At 52.9% G+C, this 21,543-nt stretch overlaps 1 protein-coding gene across 2 annotated transcripts; it reads right to left on the bottom strand.

Annotated features, from left to right (window-relative positions):
- Positions 1-445: 445 nt before the first annotated feature.
- On the bottom strand, positions 446-21,068 carry Numbl (NUMB like endocytic adaptor protein). 2 transcript variants are annotated; one of them, XM_041654141.1, is made up of 10 exons: positions 20,808-21,068; positions 17,677-17,761; positions 15,185-15,324; positions 13,772-13,846; positions 13,606-13,680; positions 12,009-12,149; positions 7,431-7,620; positions 6,082-6,384; positions 2,842-2,964; positions 446-1,866 (listed from the first exon to the last, which is right to left on the bottom strand). In XM_041654141.1, the coding sequence occupies exons 1-10, from the start codon at positions 20,829-20,831 to the stop codon at positions 1,199-1,201; spliced, it is 1,824 nt and encodes a 607-aa protein (XP_041510075.1). In that variant the 5' UTR covers positions 20,832-21,068; the 3' UTR covers positions 446-1,198. The 2 variants fall into 2 exon arrangements, with proteins under 2 accessions (XP_041510075.1, XP_041510074.1); XM_041654140.1 differs by having other exon boundaries at positions 6,082-6,387; positions 20,808-21,066.
- Positions 21,069-21,543: the final 475 nt, after the last annotated feature.

The raw sequence follows: 21,543 nt of genomic DNA, 5'->3' as shown, positions 1-21,543 counted from the left end.
AACTTTGGCCCAAGTTCCGGAAAGTGCAGCTGACAGGCATTTCCCAGTGTGGTCCAAGAAACACACTGATGAGCCTTGGAATGTTGATATCGAACCCATCAGCAGTAACTCACAACGTGTCTTTCTGATTCCTTGTCTCAAAGTCTGTTAACAATTAAGAGATGATTAATTCTGGGCTCCCTCTAGTAGCCACATGATAGGTCTGTGGGACACTGTTCAGGGAGATCTTTAAATTGGTAAAAGGGGAAAGGTTTTCTTTGAGACAGGGTCTCATGTAGTCCAAGAAGGCCTCAGATAACGGTAGCTGAGATCGACTTTGAACCCGGGGTCCCCCTGCTTCCAGGTTCCTAATACTGGTATCACAGACAGGGATGGCCATGCCTGGCAAGTGGAAAGGCCTCACATCTGCAACCTTCCCTACACACACCTCACTCTCCCAACTGCCACCATTATATTCTTCCTTTATTGGCTGTCCTTGTATAATACAAATCTGCAAGTTTAGATACAAAAAAAATCTGGAAATAAAAGATAGAAAAGTACCCGCCAGGCACCCCTTCCTCCTCTTCTGGAACCCCTTCCCCAGCGGGCACCGACATGAGGTAACTGAGCGTCTTTGTCCCTCCCCCCTCCCCCTCTCCTGGGTAACCAGTCGGGCCCCACCCCGTGAGACCTCGGCCCTACGGAAGACATGGTCCCCGAATGGGGGAGGGGGACTGGGCAAGCACAGCATTGGCAGTGAACGCAGCGTGGGCAGAGGGGAAGCCCTTGGCTTGTGCTGTGTGTACAGGGCGGGGAGGGGATGACCAGGCTTGAGGTGGGCAGGGGAGCGCCCCTAAGTGGACATCCCTCCTCCATCCTGCCCAACACTGAAAGGTGGAAGGGCAACAGAAACTGGGGAAAGTAGCTTGAACGGAGGGCATTCCGTATCTGGGACTGGGGAAGGGGCATCGCCAGCCTAAGTCCGGCAGTGAAATGGTTCCCTTAGCCAGGCTGGGTCCATCCCTGAATTCCATCTTGGCGCAACCTAGGCATCACAATATTGGTTCTGTAGTGGTTTGTGAGGGGTGGCGGAGAGAAGGGCTTAGAGAGAGTGTGGTGAGGGGCGCAGCCCGGGGAGCAGCAATAGGGGAGAGGCTGGGCCTCCCCTCCTGAGTGTGGTGCACCTGGGGCTGATGAAGTGGGTGCAGGGCAACATGGGCTACAGTTCAATCTCGAAGGTCTTCTGCAAGTCACCAGAGAAGGGGTTAGAGGGCTTCTCCACAGCGGGTTTGCCTTCTAATGCTGCCCACTGGGCCTCAAAGGGGTCCAACTCAGGGGCTGGGGCAGGCGCTGGCTCTGGGGGCCAAGGCGCCCCATTGGGGCGTGGACGGGCCTGGCCACCAGGGGCGCTGGGTGCAGCAGGTGGGGGAAAGGCCCCGGCTTTTCCAAGCAGTGTGGCAGGTTGGGGCTGGAGCTGGGCAGCTGAGCAGAAGGCATTGGCCACCATCTGTGAAGGTGTGATGCCCACCACCGGTACGCGGGGCATGGGTGGATAACCCAGGCCTGGGTAGGCGGGCACGAACGGAGGCTGCATGTGTGGGGGTGGCAAGAACACAGCCACCTGGGCAGCTGCAGTGTCAAATGGCCCCACGGGGGCAGAAAAGGGTGGAAGAGTGGGGGCCATGGTGGGCATTGGTGGCACGGAGGCTGCTTGCTGCTGCTGCTGCTGCTGCTGCTGCTGCTGCTGCTGCTGCTGCTGCTGCTGCTGCGCTTTAGCCACTTGGGACACTTCCTCCAGCCATCGCTCAGCCTCTGAAGGGGTCCGCTTGTGCCCAGGCTGGAAGGCAGCGGCAGGGGGTACGGAGGGCTCGCCCCAGGCAGAAGTTCCTGGAGAGAGGCAAGTGAAAGGTATAGGTTGCCACGAAGAAACTCAAGAGTCAGGGTGGCTTGGGGACCAAAGCCTGGGTTCTACAGCAAGACCGTCTGTGAATCCCAGCTCAGTCCTGCCCCACTGTCCAGATGACTTCACCTTAACTCAGCAGGTTTGCAGAGGGGAGAAAGGACAGTTCAGAGACTCTACAGCCCTTGATGGATCTAAACAGATCAACACACTACACCCACAGCCCAATGTCCTTCCCCCTGCCAGCCCTGAGTGTGCTGCTAATGATAACCGTGGAGGGGGTGGCTGGAGAGATGCCTCAGAAGTTAAGAGCACTGATTGTTCTTCCAGAGATCCTGAGTTCAATTCCCAGCAACCACATGGTGGCTCACAACCATCTGTAATGAGATTTGGTGCCCTCTTCTGGCCTGCAGGCATACATGCAGGCAGAACACTGGATAAATAATAAATAATTTTTTAAAAAAGATTTGCCTTAATTCTAGCATGTCTGGCACTATTTCCAGACGCTAAGATTCTACGATGCACACGTCTTTCTCAGACTATCCAATACAGGAAGATCTCACTGCCTTGAGTTTGTATCTTGCTAAGGTTGTGGGGGCACATTTTTAATGTTTGAGATTCAGAGAAACTTCAGAGGTCGGAGAAGCCCCTGGCTCTCAGGTGATCTGTTGTTCTCAAATGATCGTGTGGCTCAGAGGCAATCCCATGGTTCTCAAATGATCCAACAGCACAAAGACAATACAGGTTTCTGGGGCAATCCCATGCCTCTAAGTCTAAGCTCATCGCACAGTCCCAAGGCAATATAATGGCTCTAAAGTAATCCCGCGGCTCTGAGACAATACACGGTTCTAAGATTTTGCTCTGAACCATCCATCCCTAGGATTCCCAAGGTGGCCCTTCAGGTGCAAAGGAACGCAAGAGAGCCACTGGAGAGTGGCGGCCCGGGGGAGGGCTGCTCCTACCTGTTGTGGCAGATGGTGGCCCTGACGCTGGCACTCCAGCACTGGCAAAGGATGAATTGATCTGCGTGCACAGAGCATTGATGCCATCACTGTCACTGGCACCAGGAGGCTCCATCTCAGGCACTGTGAGGTTACAGAACGGCAGAGATGAGCAAACAGCTTCTGGCCTGCCGCAAGCTGCCTTTCCTCTCTGTCCTCAGGACCCCCGCACAACCTAGTCTTTGTTTCCAGAGGTATGCAGGGCACTAGGTGACCATGGCCACTAAAATAACTGTGCACATAGATGTGTGTGACCAGAGAGTGGAGCGACAAGAGCCAGTATGTGGCATCAGGTAACTGACGGTCACAGAGGCCCCAAACCAGGATCTCAAGATCTAAGTGATGGCACCTGCAAGCGCTGAAAACTACCCATGTGCATAACTAAACAGTGCACTCTGCCAGACATGCAGCAGATGCACGGAGGAATGCACGCTGGTCACGTGGATGCTCGCTGGCTGGGGGTCATATGTTCTACTTTGGGGGTCCCTGGTCACCCCTCCTGGCCTCGCTTGACACATACATCATCATGGTGGAAATGAAACTATGCCAGCAAGACAGGAGACATAGAACAGGCATGGGGGTCCCATACGAGCCTGGGAGGAACAAAGGCACGGTTTAGAGAAGCCACAGCCTGGCACATGTGGAGAGCAACAGCTCTCTATGCTGTCTTCAAGGGTACAAGGTGAGTGTGACGTTGTCTCTACATTAATTTCCTTAATAACTGCATGTGTTCGTTCAACAAGGCAAGGCAGGGTCTGAGGGTGTGGTTTCCAAGAGTGATGGAGGTTGAGGTGTGTGGTGCAGAGTCTACCTGTGCAGTAGACGTGTGTGTGTGTGTGTGTGTGAGAGAGAGAGAGAGAGAGAGAGAGAGAGAGAGAGATAGAAAGAGAGAGAGGGAGGGAATCGGCATGCATGGATTTCTGAGCTTGTGTGAAGCTAAGTGTGTGGCATTTTAAAGGTGTAAATCCGGACACGTGACTTCTGAGTTCTCCCTTCTGGTGTATGTGCAAGTGATTTCTGCACATATGTAACTCTGAGTTTGTGACTTCCAGTTTCTGTGGCATGTACGTCAAATTGTGAAATTTCTGCATGGACAATCACTCTCGGGTGAGTGTGCAACTGGCCCCAGGAGTGTGAAGCTTGAGAAGCCTGCCATCTCAAGCACACGGATGACAAACTCCATGTGTGTCTGATGTCACGGTGCATGAAGACAGCAAATGTGAGGGTGTGTGACAAGCCAAGGAGTTCTGCAGGACATGGAGGACGTATCATTCTCAATATGCAGTCACCTTCGCCCAGTGGAAATGAATCGACGCCCTCCAGATCCACCTCCGCAGCCTTGGGAGCCAGCAGTGAGAGTCAGACTCATGGCCTCACGACCTCTCATAGCCCCTTGCCTGTTTCCTATGGCGACAGCACGGCACTGTGCCAAGTCTTTCATCTCCATGCCCACAGCAGACATAGCTTTCACAGACAGGATCTTGCTAGGTAGCCCAGGCTGGCCCTGAAATCACGATCCTTCTGCTTCTAGAACGCTGGGCTACTAGTGTCTTAGGTCACAACAAACAGCACTTTTTTCCTTTCCCCGGCCCAGGACAGACATTAATAATCAAACACAATGCTTCCCTGGCGCCCCACCTCCACTGTGCTCTTTGCTCATTCTACCCACCGGCTACTTGGACGGATTTTGTAATTCTGTCGACCACACTATGGAAGTCTCCCTTAGGCAAACACAGGCTAAACTGCTGCTGTTTCTGCCTGCTCCGGGGAAAGTTTGGCTGAATTAGTTGTGTAGCCTACTGTCATGCTCCAAAAGGATCTCCGCTCACATCAGACATCAGGATATCATAGTGCATGCTATCCCTTTACTCTCCCCGACCAAGGCAGACATTGCGAATCTACTGTGGTCCTCTCCTGAGCCAGAGAGATCCTTTTATCAATCACTTAATACAGGTCATAGATCTATCCATCAAATGTTTGGAAAGAACATTAAACTATGGTGCTTTTGTCTCGGACATAAAGGACATCCATGTTGCGATGTCTTTCCCTTGCCCGTGGTAGACTTACCTGCCTGAAGGAGACAAAATGTGTGCCACCTAGTCTGTTCCCTGAGTAACCGCAGGCCCTGTTAGCTGACCATGACTGCACTACACGTCTATGGCTGTGTGCACTACACGTCTACTGCTGTGTGCACTACACGTCTACGGCTGTCTGCACTACACGTCTACGGCTGTGTGCACTACACGTCTACGGCTGTGTGCACTACACGTCTAGGGCTGTCTGCACTACACGTCTACGGCTGTGTGCACTACACGTCTACGGCTGTGTGCACTACACGTCTAGGGCTGTGTGCACTACACTACGGCTGTCTGCACTACACGTCTACGGCTGTGTGCACTACACGTCTACGGCTGTGTGCACTACACGTCTACGGCTGTGTGCACTACACGTCCATCTATGGCTGTGTGCACTACACGTCTACGGCTGTGTGCACTACACGTCTACGGCTGTGTGCACTACACGTCTACGGCTGTCTGCACTACACGTCTACGGCTGTCTGCACTACACGTCTACGGCTGTCTGCACTACACGTCTACGGCTGTGTGCACTACACGTCTACGGCTGTGTGCACTACACGTCTACGGCTGTGTGCACTACACGTCTACGGCTGTGTGCACTACACGTCTACGGCTGTGTGCACTACACGTCCATCTATGGCTGTGTGCACTACACGTCTACGGCTGTCTGCACTACACGTCTACGGCTGTGTGCACTACACGTCTACGGCTGTGTGCACTACACGTCCATCTATGGCTGTGTGCACTACACGTCTAGGGCTGTCTGCACTACACGTCCATCTATGGCTGTGTGCACTACACTACGGCTGTGTGCACTACACGTCTAGGGCTGTCTGCACTACACGTCCATCTATGGCTGTGTGCACTAGACGTCTATGGCTAACCCAGCGTACACACTTTACCCGCAGCAGGCGTGACTTATCCATCATGTTTGTGCTAGCTCTCTTCTAGTCCTTGACCACGGCAGACACTGTTAACGACCATATGTTCCACACGCTTAACCTCGGCCCCTGGCAGACAGTGCTAATCAATCACAATCTAGACCATCTCTCCTCTACCCCTTGCCCCCATCAGACAGTTATGGTGAAGTCTGATGTTCCTTCCTCCTGATCCAAGGGCTCACCTGTGCCCTTCACCTGGAAGTCCGTACGGCGCTGCAGGGTGGATGGCAGCTCGTTCAACCGCAGGCTCAGCTGACGTTTGAAAGGTGAGTTCTTCTGGCTGAGCGCCGGGAACCCACGAAAGGAGCCCTGGCGAACCAGCTGCTCCAGAGGTGCGTGGCGCCGAGGAATGGCAGCAGCAGTGGTGCCTGCGGCCACTGGGGTGCCTGCCTCCCCCTTCTCACCAGGGGATGTGGTAGCTGGTGTTGGGGACACATGCCCAGGCTGGGCAGGGCCAGGAGCCACAGCGGGAGCGGCTGCTGCCTCTGCTAAAGACACAACAGACAGCTTGTTAGTTACCTCACTTAAGGCATTGGAAACCAGGCCAACAGGCCTTATGCTTATAGTGCTGGGGATGGAAGCCAGGGTACTGTGCGTAGTAGCCAAGCAGTCTCTGCTAAGCTACACTCCAGCCCCTCACTGGGGAGATTCTAGGCAGGGGCTCTACCACTGAACCACACTCCTGTCCCTCACTGGGGGATTCTAAGGAAGTCCCCTACCCCTGAGCTATAATCCAGCCCCACCTTGTCTTCTTGGTCACTCCTTAGAGCTACCTTGTCACCCCCAACATCCCATCCCCCAGACTCTGAAAAGTTGGCCCACCCAAGCCAAGATCACTTCCTCAGGAGGCCACTGGGAAATTGTCCTCTAGCCTGACCCTCCATCTCTCCAGCTTCCTGTTCTCAGCTGCTCTCATCCCCACTTTGGCCCTCTTTCTTTTCCCAACCATTTACGTTTACTTGGTACACGAATACCTGTGAGACACTGCCCCAGGAGCCTTGCAAATGTTAACTCATCCAATTCACACAACCAATCGCATGGTCAGGACTATGGCCAATTTATAGATATGAAAACTGAGGTGATTAGTAAAGGCACAGGTCTCCAAAGGGGCAGGATGACACTGGAGATCCCCTGTAATCTCCTGTGGTCTGTGTCTTTCTCTGCACCCCCACCCCGTTTCCCTGTCTCCTACTGTTCTGCTCTCCTCCCTCCTCCACGGTTCTTTCTCAAACTGTGACTGGTGATTCTAGACTTGGTTTGGCTCACATTATCCTTTCAGAACCTTTCCAGTTGTTCTAACCCTTCAGTCTGGGTTCCTATCACCCTGGGAATCCCCGTCTCTGAGTAGTTTGGACTCTCCACTTCACAATGCAGAATGTTGTCCCATGAATTCTTAAAATTGAGATGTTCCCTGCTAATATACCAGCCTTTGTCGCTGGTGCCCTGCGTTGAAAACTACAACTCCTCTGCAGGGACCCCTAGATGAGCCCACCGCACCTGCCACCCTTCCCCAAATGTGTGCAGCACCCACCTTTCTTCTTGTCCCCAGCCTCACGCTCTGCAGGCCTGCCGCCCCCCGACAGGCGGAAGGAGCCCTCTCGGGCAAAGCTGGTGCGACTGGCGTCGAAGGCAGCCGTCACTCCACACTCTTTCTCCCGCCGCTGCTTCCTTTCCAGGCAGGCAGCGAACGCACAGCCCACAGCGTGGCTCAGCCTCTCACCCTGCAGGAGAGGTGGCCCGGTTAGAAAGGTCACACCAGGTCAGGATGTCTGCAGCCAGGGGACCCTTCGCCTCTCAGGACTTGAGTGTTTATCTGCCAACCAGATGAGCAAAGCGTAGAGCCTTGAGCGGGGATGCAGCTGGGTTACAGTCCATCACTGTATCTAATGCCAGAACTTCAAAAACTGAGGCAGGAGGATCCAGGGTTCGAAGCCAGTTTGGACGACAGTGAGAGCCTATATCCTCACTCCCTAAATAAGAAGTTAGGTGCAGTAATCCTAGTTACTTGGGAGGCTGAGACAGGACAATCATTTGAGCCGGGAAAATCCTGACCAACCTGGGCAGCATAGAGACATGCTCAAAAAATCAAGCTGGGCATGGTGGCACAGTCATATAATCCCAGCTCGTAGGAAGCAGAGACTGGTGGGTCTCTGTGAGTTCAAAGCCAGCCTGATCTACATAGTGAGTTTTGGGATAGCCTAGGCTACATAGTGAATCAACTGTGGGGGTGAGATGGCTCAGCAGGCTGAGATGTTTCCTATCAAGTCTGACAATTGCTGTGAGTTTGGGACCAGCCTGATCTACAGAGTGAGTTCTGGGATAGCCTGATCTACAGAGTGAGTTCCAGAACAGCCATGGCTACACAGAGAAACTGTCTGGAAAAAGAAACAAATGAAAGGAAGAAAACAAAAATCAGGTAGAAAAGGTCTCCCGTGCTGACCTCTGGCCTCTACAAACAAGCCCACACATCCATGTCCACACATGCAAATAATATAACCACCGAGGCACAGGTACCTATGCTGGAAATACAGAACGCTCCGAAACAGAAGCTACAGACTGCCTGACAGCGCCTGGAAGACAAACGGCCACGACAGCACTGCTCCCCAGAGGGAGCTGCGGCTAATGAAGTCTCTGTTGAAAACCCAGTGGTGTCTTTGCAGAAATGGAAAAGCTGCTTCTGAAATCCAAATGGAATTCTGAGGGATCCACAAGAGCCAAGCCAATCTTGAAAATCAATCAAACTGTCAAGAGTGGCGCACGCCTTTAATCCCAGCACTTGGGAGGCAGAGGAAGGTGATTTCTGTGAGTTTGAGGTCAGCCTGGTCTATATAATGAGACCCTGTTTGAACAAACAAACAAAATCAACTAAGTAACCAAACAAGCAACTCCTTCTCCCAAACAAACAAACTAATCTAATGAGAGAGAGAGAGAGAGAGACACTAGGTAGACTAGGTAGCCCAGAGTGACTTAGAGGTCACTATATAGCTGGGGGCGGGACTTATATTCCCAAGTCTCCTGCCTCGAACCAAGCCCAGATTCACAATTCAAAATGCCCAATTTTACATGTTTCGCTGAAGAATTTTTGAAAAGTCAAACTGAAGAAGTACTAAGCGTTCCATGATCACTATCTAAAATCTGCTATGCCTGATGCTCTGTGCCCAAAATCCTAGCACTTGTTCAAGGTTGTCTTGGACTACGTAGGAAGTATGAGGCCAGACTCTCTTAAAAAGTCAAACACAAGTCTGAGGAAGACAGCTCAGTTGGTGGTGGTGCGTGCTCTACAGACACTGAGGACCCGAGTTCAAATCTTCAGTACCCATGTAAAAAAGCCAGGGAAGGCTCCGTGTCCCTATGGCACACTGAAGGGTGGAGACTGGTGGGTCCTGAAAACTTCCAGCCCAGCCAAATCACGAGCTTCCTGTTCTCCGAGAAGCTGTTTCAAGGCAATAAGGAAGAGAACAGAGGGATGCTATCAAACCTGAAGGTCACAACCTGTGCCCACATGAGTCTGCTGCCAACCAAAGGAGACCAATTAAGTGACAAGCAGAAAAAAATGTACCCATATGGCCACATCAGGAGGAAGGGACTGTGGGACCATGTGGAAAACCTGGCGGTATACCACCACAATGCCCCTTGGAGAAGCCACTGTGGCTATCCCCAGAGTGTCGATGTCACTGTGCCCAACATCCCACACACAGCCAGGTGGCTGGACACTGAATCCACACCACCAACCATGGGCAAGCACAGTTTCCAAAAATAGCCACGGATAATTCCTCACCCCCATGTACTCTTCCAAAACTTCTCAGTCCCTCATCAGAAGTGGAGGCTATGTCCACCCCACCCCTCTGAACCTGGAAAGACCTCTGTGGCTCACTGAACACAGTCCCTTGGCGCCAGGCGAGGTGATGTCAAGACCATGTCCAAAATGCCCACACAGCTTCCCACTAGCACACTTATGCTCGGTGCCGTCCCCTGCTCTCGTTCTCTCGAGACTCACTGTAGAGCCTTCGGTCTTCCTGTGGCATCCGTGCTGGGAGGATTTAGGGTGAGGCTCTCTGACAGCTGGGGGTGGGGTTGAACAAGCCAGTCTGCTAATGTAACAGCCCCAGGTACTACCTAGGAGTCAAGATAAAATGAGAGACCCTGGAGCCAAGATGCCCCAGCTAGGTCTCCCTCAGATTCCTAAAAACTCCAGAGAGAGGGTCAGCAAGATGGCTCAGTGGGTAAAAGCACTTGGCACGAAAGCCAATGACCTGAGTTCAATCCCCAGGACCCACATGGTAGGAAGAGAGAACCGACTTCTCTTGTAGACCAGGTGGGTCTCGAACTCACAGAGATCCGCCTGCCTCTGCCTCCCAAGTGCTGGGATTAAAGGCGTGCGCCACCACTGCCTGGCAAGAACCAACTTCTGGAAGTTGTCTTCTGATGGTCACATGCACTGTGGTCCACAAGTCATGCTCAAACGCACAGACACGTGCACACGTACACCCACCACGACATAAGCAAATTTAATTTTAAAAGAGAAATAAGTGTAATTATAAGCCACAGGATTTCGGAGCAATTTGTTCCACAGCAAGTAAGTAACTGATGGAACTGTTACACTCTCCTCCCACAACACAGAAATAAAACATTCTAATGTTTTAACATTTACCGTGTGTGTTGTGTGTGTGTGTGTGTGTGTGTGTGTGTGTGTGAGAGAGAGAGAGAGAGAGAGAGAGAGAGAGAGAGAGAGAGAGAGAAAGAGAGGACATGTGGGCACCATGTGGATCCTGGGGACTGAACTCAGGGAGTCAGGCTTAGTAGCAAGTGCCTTTACCCTCCATCTCTCAGGTCCCAAATAAGTCTTTATGTATTCTTCTTTTTTGATGGTTTGTTTGTTTTTTGTTTTTGATACATGGTCTCTCTACATAGCTCTGGATGGCATGGAATTTACTCTGTAGACCAGGCTGTCCTTGAACTCACGGAGATCTGCTGCCTCTGCCCTGCAAATGTAGGGATTAAAGGTGTGCACTACTCCACGCAGCCTACTTTTAAGAAAAAGATTTTTTTTTATTTTCATGGGTATGAAAGTTTTGTCCACATCTATAAGTGCATTGCGCACATGCCTGGTGTCCACAGAGGCTAGAAGAGGGTACCAGATGTCCTGGAACTGGAGTTGTGGATGGGTGTAAACTGCTGTGTGGGTGATAGGAATGAAATCTTGGCACTCTGCAAGAGCAACAAGTGTTCTCAATTGCTAAGCCATCTCTCCAGACCCCCAAAATATCTTCAAAAATAAATAAATAAATCCAAAAAAAGAAAAGAACCACAAACAAAATATACCAAGGCTGAGGGAATCCTGGAAACAATTAAGACATTGAGAAGGACCCAAGGGAGTCTCCTGGGGCAGAAAACTGCGTTGACCACAGTGTGCCTGATGCAGAAGCAAAAACTTGTGGAGCTACTGGGCTTGAGGCTGAATGCCTTCTGCAATCCTAACATTGAGGAGACAGAGACAGGAAGATCAAAAGTTTGAGGCCAGGGCCTAGAGAGATGGCTCAGCGGTTAAGAGTACTTGCTGCTCTTGCTGAGGACCTGGGTTCAGTTCCCAGCACCCATACTGGGCAGCTCACAACTGTCTGTGACTCCAGTTCCAGGAACCTGACGCACATACATACAGTCAGGAGTGCACACACGCACTAAAACTAAGACACAGGATGATGATAACCACTGTTTTCCTTGATGCTTGGTATGCATCAAGTAACCCGCTCCCATCCCAGACTCCTGCACATTAGAGACTATGCATACTTTCCTCCTCCTCCTCCTCCTCCTCCTCCTCCTCCTCCTCTTCTTTTTGTTTTGTTTTTGTTTTTTGGAATTTATTTGTTTGTTTTGTTTTTCAAGTCAGGGTTTCTCTGTGTAACAGTCCTGGCTATCCCAGAACTTGCTCTGTAGACCAAGCTGGCCTCGAACTCACAGAGAGCCGCCTGCCTCAGCCTCCAGAATGCTGGGATTAAAGGACTCGCACACACTTCCTTCTTGAGATGAGAGGTCTTGGTCCAGAGGGCCCAGGACTTGTCCCCGGGGCATGCAGAGTGAGGGAGAGGACCCAGCGGCTTGCACTACTCACGGAGTCCTTGAGTGCCAGAAAGCAATGGCAGATCCAGCGCCGCGTGGTGCCATCACGGCATATGTAGGAGAAAGCCTTGTCCAGGTTGCGGTCAGGAGCACAGAAGGAGACCTTCTCGATGGTCTGGTCTACAAGAAGGTCCTAGGAAGGGTTGAGGAGGCAGGCTGTGCAAACCATCTCTGCTGCTTGCACACATCACATGATCTCATCCTGAATCAAATGCGGACCCAGCTGTCATGGAGATAGCCGTGGGCTAGCCTGCCCCAGGATCATGATTTGGTCTGTCAGATCCATCTGAGATGGAGGAGACAGCCTAGAGGCACAGACTCAGGAGAAAGACTGGACTCCAGGGCCTGCAGGAGCCAGAAGTGCCATTAATTCCAGGAAGAATTCAGGCAAAGGAACAGCCTGTGCAAAGGTGACAACACCCAGCATGCCCTGGGCACCTCCTGGCAGGGGTCTCCAGGCTGGAGTCAGGGGAGCCAAAGGGGAGCAAACAGATGCCCAGAGCCCAGGGCTTGGGTGACAGCCCAGTGAAAGACTTGCCTCCATGCACAAGGACCTGGTTCAAGAGTCCTCACTCCCCTGTCTCAGAAAAAGTCCCAGATCTTGAATCCTGGGGATCTCATCTAAACACAAAATAGGGTTGGGATGTGCTCAGGTGGCGGAGCTCTGGCCTAGGTACATAGGAAAACCTAGGCCGCATTCCCAGCAAGGCCAGAACCAGGCACGGTGATGGATGCCTGTCAACCCAGCACTTGGGAAGTATAGGCAGGAGGACCAGAATTTCAAGACCATCTTTGGCAAAACAGTGAGTTTGAGGCCGTCAGGGTTATGCTGGACCCAATTAAACAAAAACCCCAAACATGTAATAACCCACATTTGTTGATACGCTGAGCTTTAAAAAAAAAATTTTTTTTTCTTCCAGCATGAAGCCCAGGATGGCCTTGGATTTGTAATCCTCCTGCCTCAACTTCCCTAGGGCTAGAATCACACACCTGTACCACTATACCCCGGCTCCTGGCAGAAGTGTTTTTGGTCCGCCGCCTGCCTCCCCCTTTTCCATTGTGTGTGTGGGCACATGCCTGTACACATGCATATCAAGGGCCAGAGCTGAGCTTGGTAATTCTTCTCAGGGAGGACACTAGCAATCGTGTGGGCTTCTGGGAATCTGACCTCACATCCTCCTACCTCCGTGGCAAGTGCTTTAACTATTGTACAATCCCGCCAGCCTGATTTTACACAGTGCATACATACAGGCTTTCTGATTTGATGGCAGGGTCTATTATAACCCGGTTTTTTCTTTTTAAAGATGAGGCAACTGGAGCCCAGAGGGGTTAAATCTCGTGCCCAGGATTTCTCAGTTGGTGACGGGGTGGCTGGGACTGGCATTGAGGTGGCTGCTTCAGTTCGTACACACAGGTACCCATTCCCCATACGAGTTCTCAAATAACCACAGCCCTCGGTCCTGAATTAGGACCATGCAGTCAGCCAAGCCGATGCAGGAACACATGGCTGAGTCTAGAAGGCGCCCTTGGGCGGAATGTCCCATGGTGGACGGGTAAGTCTCCCTCCACCCCAAAGACAGCCCTCCTACCTTGGTTTTGTCGTCCACCACTCGGAGTCCATCGGCTGACACCCACAGGACAGACTTCACGGACTTACGGCCCATCTGGGGTGAGGGTAGGGAGCAGAGTGGCCTGGTCAGGATCACCTCTTCTGGTCTGCTCTTACCCCCTCCCTGCATCCAGCCCCTCACTCACCGCCTTCAGCTTCTTCACAGCATCTTCGCAAACATGCATCCCCCGGGACTCCTCCACCTCCACGTGACCCAGGTACTGGGGGGGGGGGCGGGGGACACACAGTAATCAATCACTCTCAGCATCACCGAGCATCTCCGCACCCAGGCCACAGTTCTCAGCCCATCGGGTGCAGTCATTCACTTTGCATTTCCAATCCATAGGGTGGGAACCACACTTCTAGCCCAGACACATGGCTAAGAAAACAGAGATTTGGGTCCTGTCTGTCGCTGGGCCTTCACGCCTCACTCTCGGCCTTCTGAGGGCCAGCATGTTCCTGTGTGCCTGATGGAGGCCACAAGGCTGCTCCACCCGCCCTGACATCAGCTAGAAAGGAAGCTGGCCAGCGCTGGAGATGCAGCTCAGTGGAGGTCTGCTTGCCTAGCACGCACAAGGCTTGCTGGCTTTTTCTTTTTCTCTGTGTAGCCCTGGCTGTGCTGTTACTCACTCTCCTAACTCCGTAGACCAGGTTGGCCTCAGACATCTGAATGCCTCTGCCTCCCGAATGCTAGGATTAAAGGCGTGCGCCACAGGCAGACCTCTGAATTTTGAGGCCAGCTTGGACTACAGAGCAAACGCTAGTAAAGTCATAGGGAACAGAGAAAGCACGTCTCATGCTTTTTTTTTTTTTTTTTTTTTTTTTGAGGCATATGCCACCATGCTTGGCTGAGGCCATTGGTTTAATCCTTAATATGCACACATGAAGACAGATCCACGCCCACTCTCCCTCCTATGATGGCAAATGGAAATCGGGGCTTCCTGCAGATGCAATAACTGTCCCTGGAATTAGAATGAGACTAAGTTCCATTACCCAGAGTTGCAGTTTTAAGTCCTTATAACCACCCTTCCTCGTGTGGAGCCGGAATCCAGGGCCTTCCACAATGCTAGAAAAGTGCTCTACCACTGAGCCACACCCCAGCCCCTCACTGGGGGATTCTAGGCAGGTGCTCTACCACTGAGTCACAACCCAGCCCCTCACTGGGGGATTCTAGGCAGGTGCTCTACCACTGAGCCACACCCCAGCCCCTCACTGGGGGATTCTAGGCAGGTGCTCTACCACTGAGTCACAACCCAGCCCCTCACTGGGGGATTCTAGGCAGGTGCTCTACCACTGAGCCACACCCCAGCCCCTCACTGGGGGATTCTAGGCAGGTGCTCTACCACACATGGTTCCAGTTCTACAAAGGTGATGGGGCGTGTTCTAGGACTACAGGCAAGTGCCATCATGCCAGTGCACTTGGAAGTCGCCGGTCACAGCTCCTAACAGAGCCCCACAGTACAGGTCTTCCAGCAATGGCCTCAGACAATCTGCCCAGTGCCCCGGGATCAGCAGGCACGCCGTAGGCACAAATCAGGCGATCCATGCCGTACACTCACCCTGACAGGGAAGCTGCACGTGCCTTTGCGCACTGCATCCTCGTCTGCCTGCCACTGGTGTGGGCGCGATGCCTCGGGCACATAGGCTGGCTTCCTCCGCCGCAGACTCTGCCGTAACTTGTTCATGGTGCCCGCCCCGTCTAGTGGCACAGGACAGGGATATGGGTTAAAGATGGAGGTCAATGGTGTGGAGATGAGGTGAGAGGGCTGAGGGCTTGATAGAGAAGCAGGTGTGGGTGAGTGGCTCTACCCGGTGGACACTGGTTATGTAGAGGGTCCCAGGATTGTGTATCCAGGGCTTCAGGGGTGCGCGGCAAGGGGCATGGAGGTCTGGGTGGGTGGAACCGCAGGTCATAGGCTTTAGGGGTTCAGAGGTTTGAGGTATGATGGAAAAGCCACAGAGATCCAAAGAATGAGAGGTCAGGGCCCTGGAGCTTGAGGACTAGGGGTCAAGGGTCATAATTTCCGGGGGGTTGAGGACACGAGGGTCAGTGAAGGTGATCAGGGATAAGAACATGTAGCCAGGTAGCAGAGCTTGGTCTAGCCTGCAAGGTCAAGGAAAGGAGAGGGAGGGGGAGAGCAGGAGGGAAAATGTAACCTGTACAGCTCTCTGACAGCTGAGTGCAGATGAAGCGAGGCCTCAGGTGGTGCGTGCTTGCAACAGTCAGAGGCAGTGTGTCCGGGAGGCAGGCTGTAAAAGACTCCTTACGTGAATGACTGTTCGTGAGACTTTGGGCGTTGGCTGTGAGGGAGCCTGCATCCCCAAGAGGGGTTGTTATCTGTGAGCATGCATCTCTGGAGGTTTCTGCTGCAGGGCACTCGTGTCTGACTGGCCATGCGTGTGCACTGGTGCATGCGATGTCTCTGTATAGTTCCTGTCTACGAGAGCTTGTGGTTACTGTGCGTGTTGCCTTGGATGGATTGCTGGCCCTGAAGGGTGTTTCCATGACTGGTTTCCATAGGGCAATGCTTCTGTGAGAGGGTGCGACTATGTCCTTTAGAGCCGTTGCCTCTGAGAGTGGAAATCTGTGACCGTTATCCATAAGATGGTGTCTATGTTCAAGAGGGCAGATGCTAATGAGATTGTATGTAGGTGGCTTCGGTGAGGGCTGATGCTTTTGTTTGCTTTCTCAATCTGGCCACTCCAGCTGTGTCTGCTGGATGGTGAGAGTCCATTTGATGTTCTGCTCTCTACTTCTTCTATCTGCTACTTGATATTCATTGTTTTACTTTTGCTTGCTTTTATACTATAAACTCACTCATTCAGAACCCAAAGCAGGGCTATCCCCGGTCATTCTCCTGGCTGACAGTGTGTCTGTAAAGCAATGTGTCCCTGACCATGGCCATCGGTGTGATTGCTGACTGAGTGGCTGTTGTCTAAGAGTGCTGAGCACTATTTGTGAGAGTGTGAGCCAAAGCGTAGCTCTTTTGGGATTCACAGGTGCAGTCTGTGAGGCTGTTGGTCTACAGAAGTGTAGCCGTCAAAGCTGCAGTCACAGCACAGCTGATGGTGTGTCCCATCTCCAGCCTGCATACATGGGGCGTGGTGGCACATGCCTTCACTTCAAGCATTTGAGAGAAAGAGGCGGGAGTGTCACTTCAAGGACACACTTGGTAATATAGGAGTTCAAGGCCAGCCTGAGATAAAGGAGACACTGTTGTCTGGACCTAAGGGCCTGTGCATACTGGGTGGAGACTATCATTGTACATCTCTTTTCTTCTTCTCCTCCTCCTCTTCCTCCTTCTCTTCAGCATCAACTTACGATGTATCCCTTGACTGGCCTAGAAGTCGCTGTGTAGACCAGGCTGACAATAAACTCCAAGAGTTCTGGCTACCTCTGTCTCCTGGCTGTTGGGAGTATAAACAAGCACCGGCATCTTACTGCTTTAGAGATGGGTCCCAAGTAGCCCATGTTGGGCTCAAGCTTGCTGTATAGCTGAAGCTGGACTTGAACTCCTGATCCTCATGCTCAGCCTCCTAAGAGCTGGGATTGTAGACCCTCACCATCTTATCTGGCCATATATGTCTTGAGTGTATTTCTAGGAATGGGTGTACAAGTGCAGGTGGTTGCCTGTGTGCTGTCTGGGAAGGTCTGGAGATATGTGTACATGTAGATATCTGTCTCTGTGTTTGTGTGAATAAATATCACTTAGCAAATCTAGAAGTGTGCTTGTTGCTGCATTTGACAAGTATGTGGAAATCATGCGTGTGCAGGTTGAACTGTAAATCTATGGACGTGTGAAGGTCTGAGTGTGCGTACCTGCAAGAGTTTGATCTGTACATAATCATTGTGTGCAGAAGGTTGTTGGTGTCTGTAGGTGGGGGCTTAGGATGTGTGTCTGTGACCGTGGGGGCTTTGATGGTCACTGTGTACAACAAAGTATACAACGGAGCCTGTGTGACAGTGGTTGGCAGTTCCTCTGGTCACACTAGTCATAACCATGACCCATGGATGATACAAACCCAGTCCTTTGTCAAGCTGGTCACTCACCTGACTCCGTCCTGAAGGTTTCAGGGGGCCCCAAGGCCCCACAGGGGGCTGGGGACAAATGCTGACCAGGTCTCCTGGGTCCACCCTGCTCAAGGGAGTGAGAAGATGAGAAGTTTGTGGAGGGGAATTCGGTCCCCTACTCAACCCCCACCTTGGACCTTAGCCAACCCCTCCATCTCAGGCTCCCTAGTAAGAACCCTGGTAGTCATAGCAACTGTTACTAGGGAGACCAGCCACCTGGTTCTATGGGCCCAGGAAGGAGTAGGTGTGTTGGGGGACACTGATGGGTCCCTCAATACCCAAGGAGATGATGGGAAGTGAGTGGCTTTGCCCTCTACTGTCATGCCCAGGGTTAAACACAAACACATAGCCACACATACCTGAGCAGCCAACAGTTTTCTTAGCAATTTGGTCATATCTCAGCACACTTTATGACACAGACATCACAATAGCTATGTGCCTCAGGTCATAAGACACAACTAACATCTGGTCACATGTTGGTACTCACTGGCATACACAGCTCTCCATGTGTCCACAGGCATGTATGTGTGTCTCAGCCAACCACAGGCACTTACTCAATCCAACAACTGATAACATCCACTCTTGGCTACATACAATGAGCTGGAGCAGGCATATGCATACGGGTGATACGTGTCCAACTACACCTCATGACAGCTGTGTCTCCTAAGCCACACACCCTAGGCGGAAACACATACAGACCGGCCACCTCTCGGGTCACCCAGGAGCACAATCACCTATGTGGACTGAGGCACACTGGTCTTACCAAGCTCCGCACCCCCTCCACACCCCAGCAACACACAGCTGTAGATGCACAAGGTCATTCACCCTCAAGCAGCACCAGCTACATCAACACACTTTGACAGTCACCGACTACCAGGGGCATGCCCACGTTTGGTTGTCACACGCACTACGTGCTCCTCTGAGACAAGCGCTCTTATGTATCAGTCTCTCTCTAAGGACAGCCACACGCTGTAGACACTGAAGGCCACAGCCCGAGCATCACAGACGTAGCGTATCATCAGCCAGAGGCCGAGGGACAAGGATGGCCGGCCTCAAACAGTCACAGACATTCCAGAAACAGTTGTGGATGGAGTCACTCTGCATCAGGGCCGATGGTGCCCAGCCATCTGTCATGCTGGTACCCTATCACAGATAAACAGTCTCCATGAGGATTCGAGTCACGTAGACAAGAATGTGGCTGCATATAATCAATCATGACCCCACGTGGACAGATACACAAAGTCACAGTCCCACTAATACTCAAAATCTCACACAGAGGAACTTAAAGCACACAGTTCGGTTCTCCACACCACAAGTACACTGTTGGGTGCACACATAAACAGCGTGACCCAGTCAGCATTTACAGCTGGCTTTACATGGAAAACACAGTCACTTCACCACCAAATCACACACACCCTCCCAGTCTAGGACACCAGCGTAGAGTCCCCCAGGGTCACAGACAACTGGGTCATATACACACAGAGGAACAGAAGCTAGTCACCTATGCACCCCCAGTGCAGGCTGAGTTCCACACAACTACCCTTTCATAGTAGACAAGAGTTTCAGATATTCACAACTCAAATCACACATAGGTGGCTGTGGTTCGTACTCAGTATCACACAGCTAGGTGGAGAGCCATTTGTACCACCTCAGTCCCACACGCAGACATGGCTAGGGGCGTACAACACAAACCCAAGCACAATGTGACTTCATACATGACAGCAGTGCAGTGACACTCATGGAGACATCAGCCAGACATAAGCACAACATGGTTCCACATATGGCCGTCGCCACAGTCACAACCCTACTAACACACGGTCACAACTCCACCCACATCTTCAGTCAGCCACACAGGAGTCCGAACCCAACACAGATGTTGACATACACCAAGGTACACACACACAGGGTCACAAAAGACACAAGCACAAACACAACCTCCTAACCACAACCACGCATCCCTCTAAACATGATCCAAAAAGTAGAGGAGCTTGTACAGTGAGCAGCTGCCATTCACATCCAGTCACACAAACACTGGGGCCACACACACACACCACGGACACCAGCACATCCAACCACAAGCATGCAGAGAGACAACGTAGGATTCCTTCTCCTTGCCAGCTGCAACGCAAGCACACACTTGGACACAGTCACACAAACACCAGGTCACACTTCTAACCACCTCCCCAACCCTTGCACCCCCACCCCCCACCCCATACCACACACAAAGCCGCTGGTCACCACAGAGGCTGCAGACAGGTTTCCACCGGGTCTCTGGGGAGCCGCCCCCAGCCCAAGCTAAATCCTGGAGTCTGGTGGGGGGGGGGGGGGGTGGTCCGTCTGGCTAGGAAAGCTGAGCATTGTCTCCGGGTGGGGCCTCTTAGACAGCTGAGCAGCCCTAGGGACAAAGGGGGTGGCCTAGGAGACCAATGTCTTGAGACCCCTGACTAAGCAAGGGGTGGAGGTGGGGTAGGGGAATGCCTGAAATTCTCCTTATTTTATTCATGCTGGGGTGGAGTCCAGACACAGGGACCTTGTTTTGAGAAGGGGATTTGCCTGGGACACCGCCCAAGGGCTGGGGGGGGGGGGGCAGGCTGGATCCAGGACCCCTGGGAGTAGACAGTACTTGGATGAACCCCCACACCCCTCAGCCTTGGCCTTGGCAGTTCTACCCAGGGAGCTAATCTTCAAGATCTCGATTAGGGGGCTGTTGTGCTCGAAGAACCCCTCTGGCAGGAGGAGTACGGATTTTTGTCTCGAATAGGCTCAGTTAAGGCCTTAGCTTGATAAAGGGAACTGTGTCCCGGACCTTGAACACCAAACCTTGCCCAGGGAGTTGTACCTAGAATTTATGCAGCCCTGTCCTTGATTTGGGGGAAATTTGTATCTCAGAATCTCTATTTCCAGGGCCTTCGCAGAGATGGCCTGTCCTGGAGACCCCAGTCTGGCAGGTTTAGGATTGCCGGGGGCTTGTTCCCGGACCCCCACCCAGGACCACCCTCTCCAGTCTTGGCATCTTCTCTCCATCCGGGCGCTGCTGCCGCTTCCCACCCTCCGCCACATCAGCAGCGGCGCCGCCCCCGGCCCAAGCCCCCCGAGCCCGCCCTTCTCACGCTGGCCGCCGCGCTGCGGGACATCCAGGGCCCGGGCGCCCCCGCCTCCCGCGGCCCCGGCTGGGCCCGGCTTCCCGAGTGCTGCTGCTGCTGTGGCGGCGGCGGCTCGGTCTGACGCGGGCCGGGCCCAGGGCCGGCGGCTGGTGCGGGATGCAAGCGCGCGAGCCAGCTCGGCTCCCCGGAGGATTCCGTTCCGGGGGCGGGGGAGCATCCCTCCCTCGGCGCCCCGCCCCGGCCCCGCCCATTGGCCCACCGCCTGCTGTATATGCAAAAGAACTCCGCCTCCCCACAGACCGCTCCCCCATACAAATACTACCCGGTCTCCTCCCATGCAGAAGCCGCCCCGCCCCGCCCCGCCCCACCCCGCCTCTTGGCCTGGCCTTGGGGGAACCTGCTCGCATCCCTGGTGGACTGCCTCCCAGGTTCAGAGGCGCAGGTTCTGTTTCCTTCTGTTACCCCTGACCTCAGATCCCCTATGGTTCTGCTTCTGAAGAATTGCTTTGGGAGGCGCCTTGACGTCCTCAGATCTTGCTTAACCCCACGGTTCTCCCAGCCCGGCGGGGGCGGGCAGAAGCGGTGACGAGGCACTTTTTGCAAGCAAGGGGAGGGGAAAGGAACAGACCCCGACATCCTGGAGGGAGAGCATTCTGGCTTGCGGAGAGAAGGCATTGGGATAGGACCAGTCCTAGTTCTGGACGCTGCTGCACACCCACTCCGGTCCTGTGGGTTTGGCAAA

Source organism: Microtus oregoni, unplaced genomic scaffold (assembly GCF_018167655.1).
Source record: "Microtus oregoni isolate MIOR12 unplaced genomic scaffold, Mior012 000006F_ref0000085, whole genome shotgun sequence".
NCBI lineage: Eukaryota > Metazoa > Chordata > Mammalia > Rodentia > Cricetidae > Microtus > Microtus oregoni.
The sequence above is the reverse complement of the archived record's forward strand: the minus strand, read 5'-3'. Positions and strand labels throughout refer to the sequence as shown.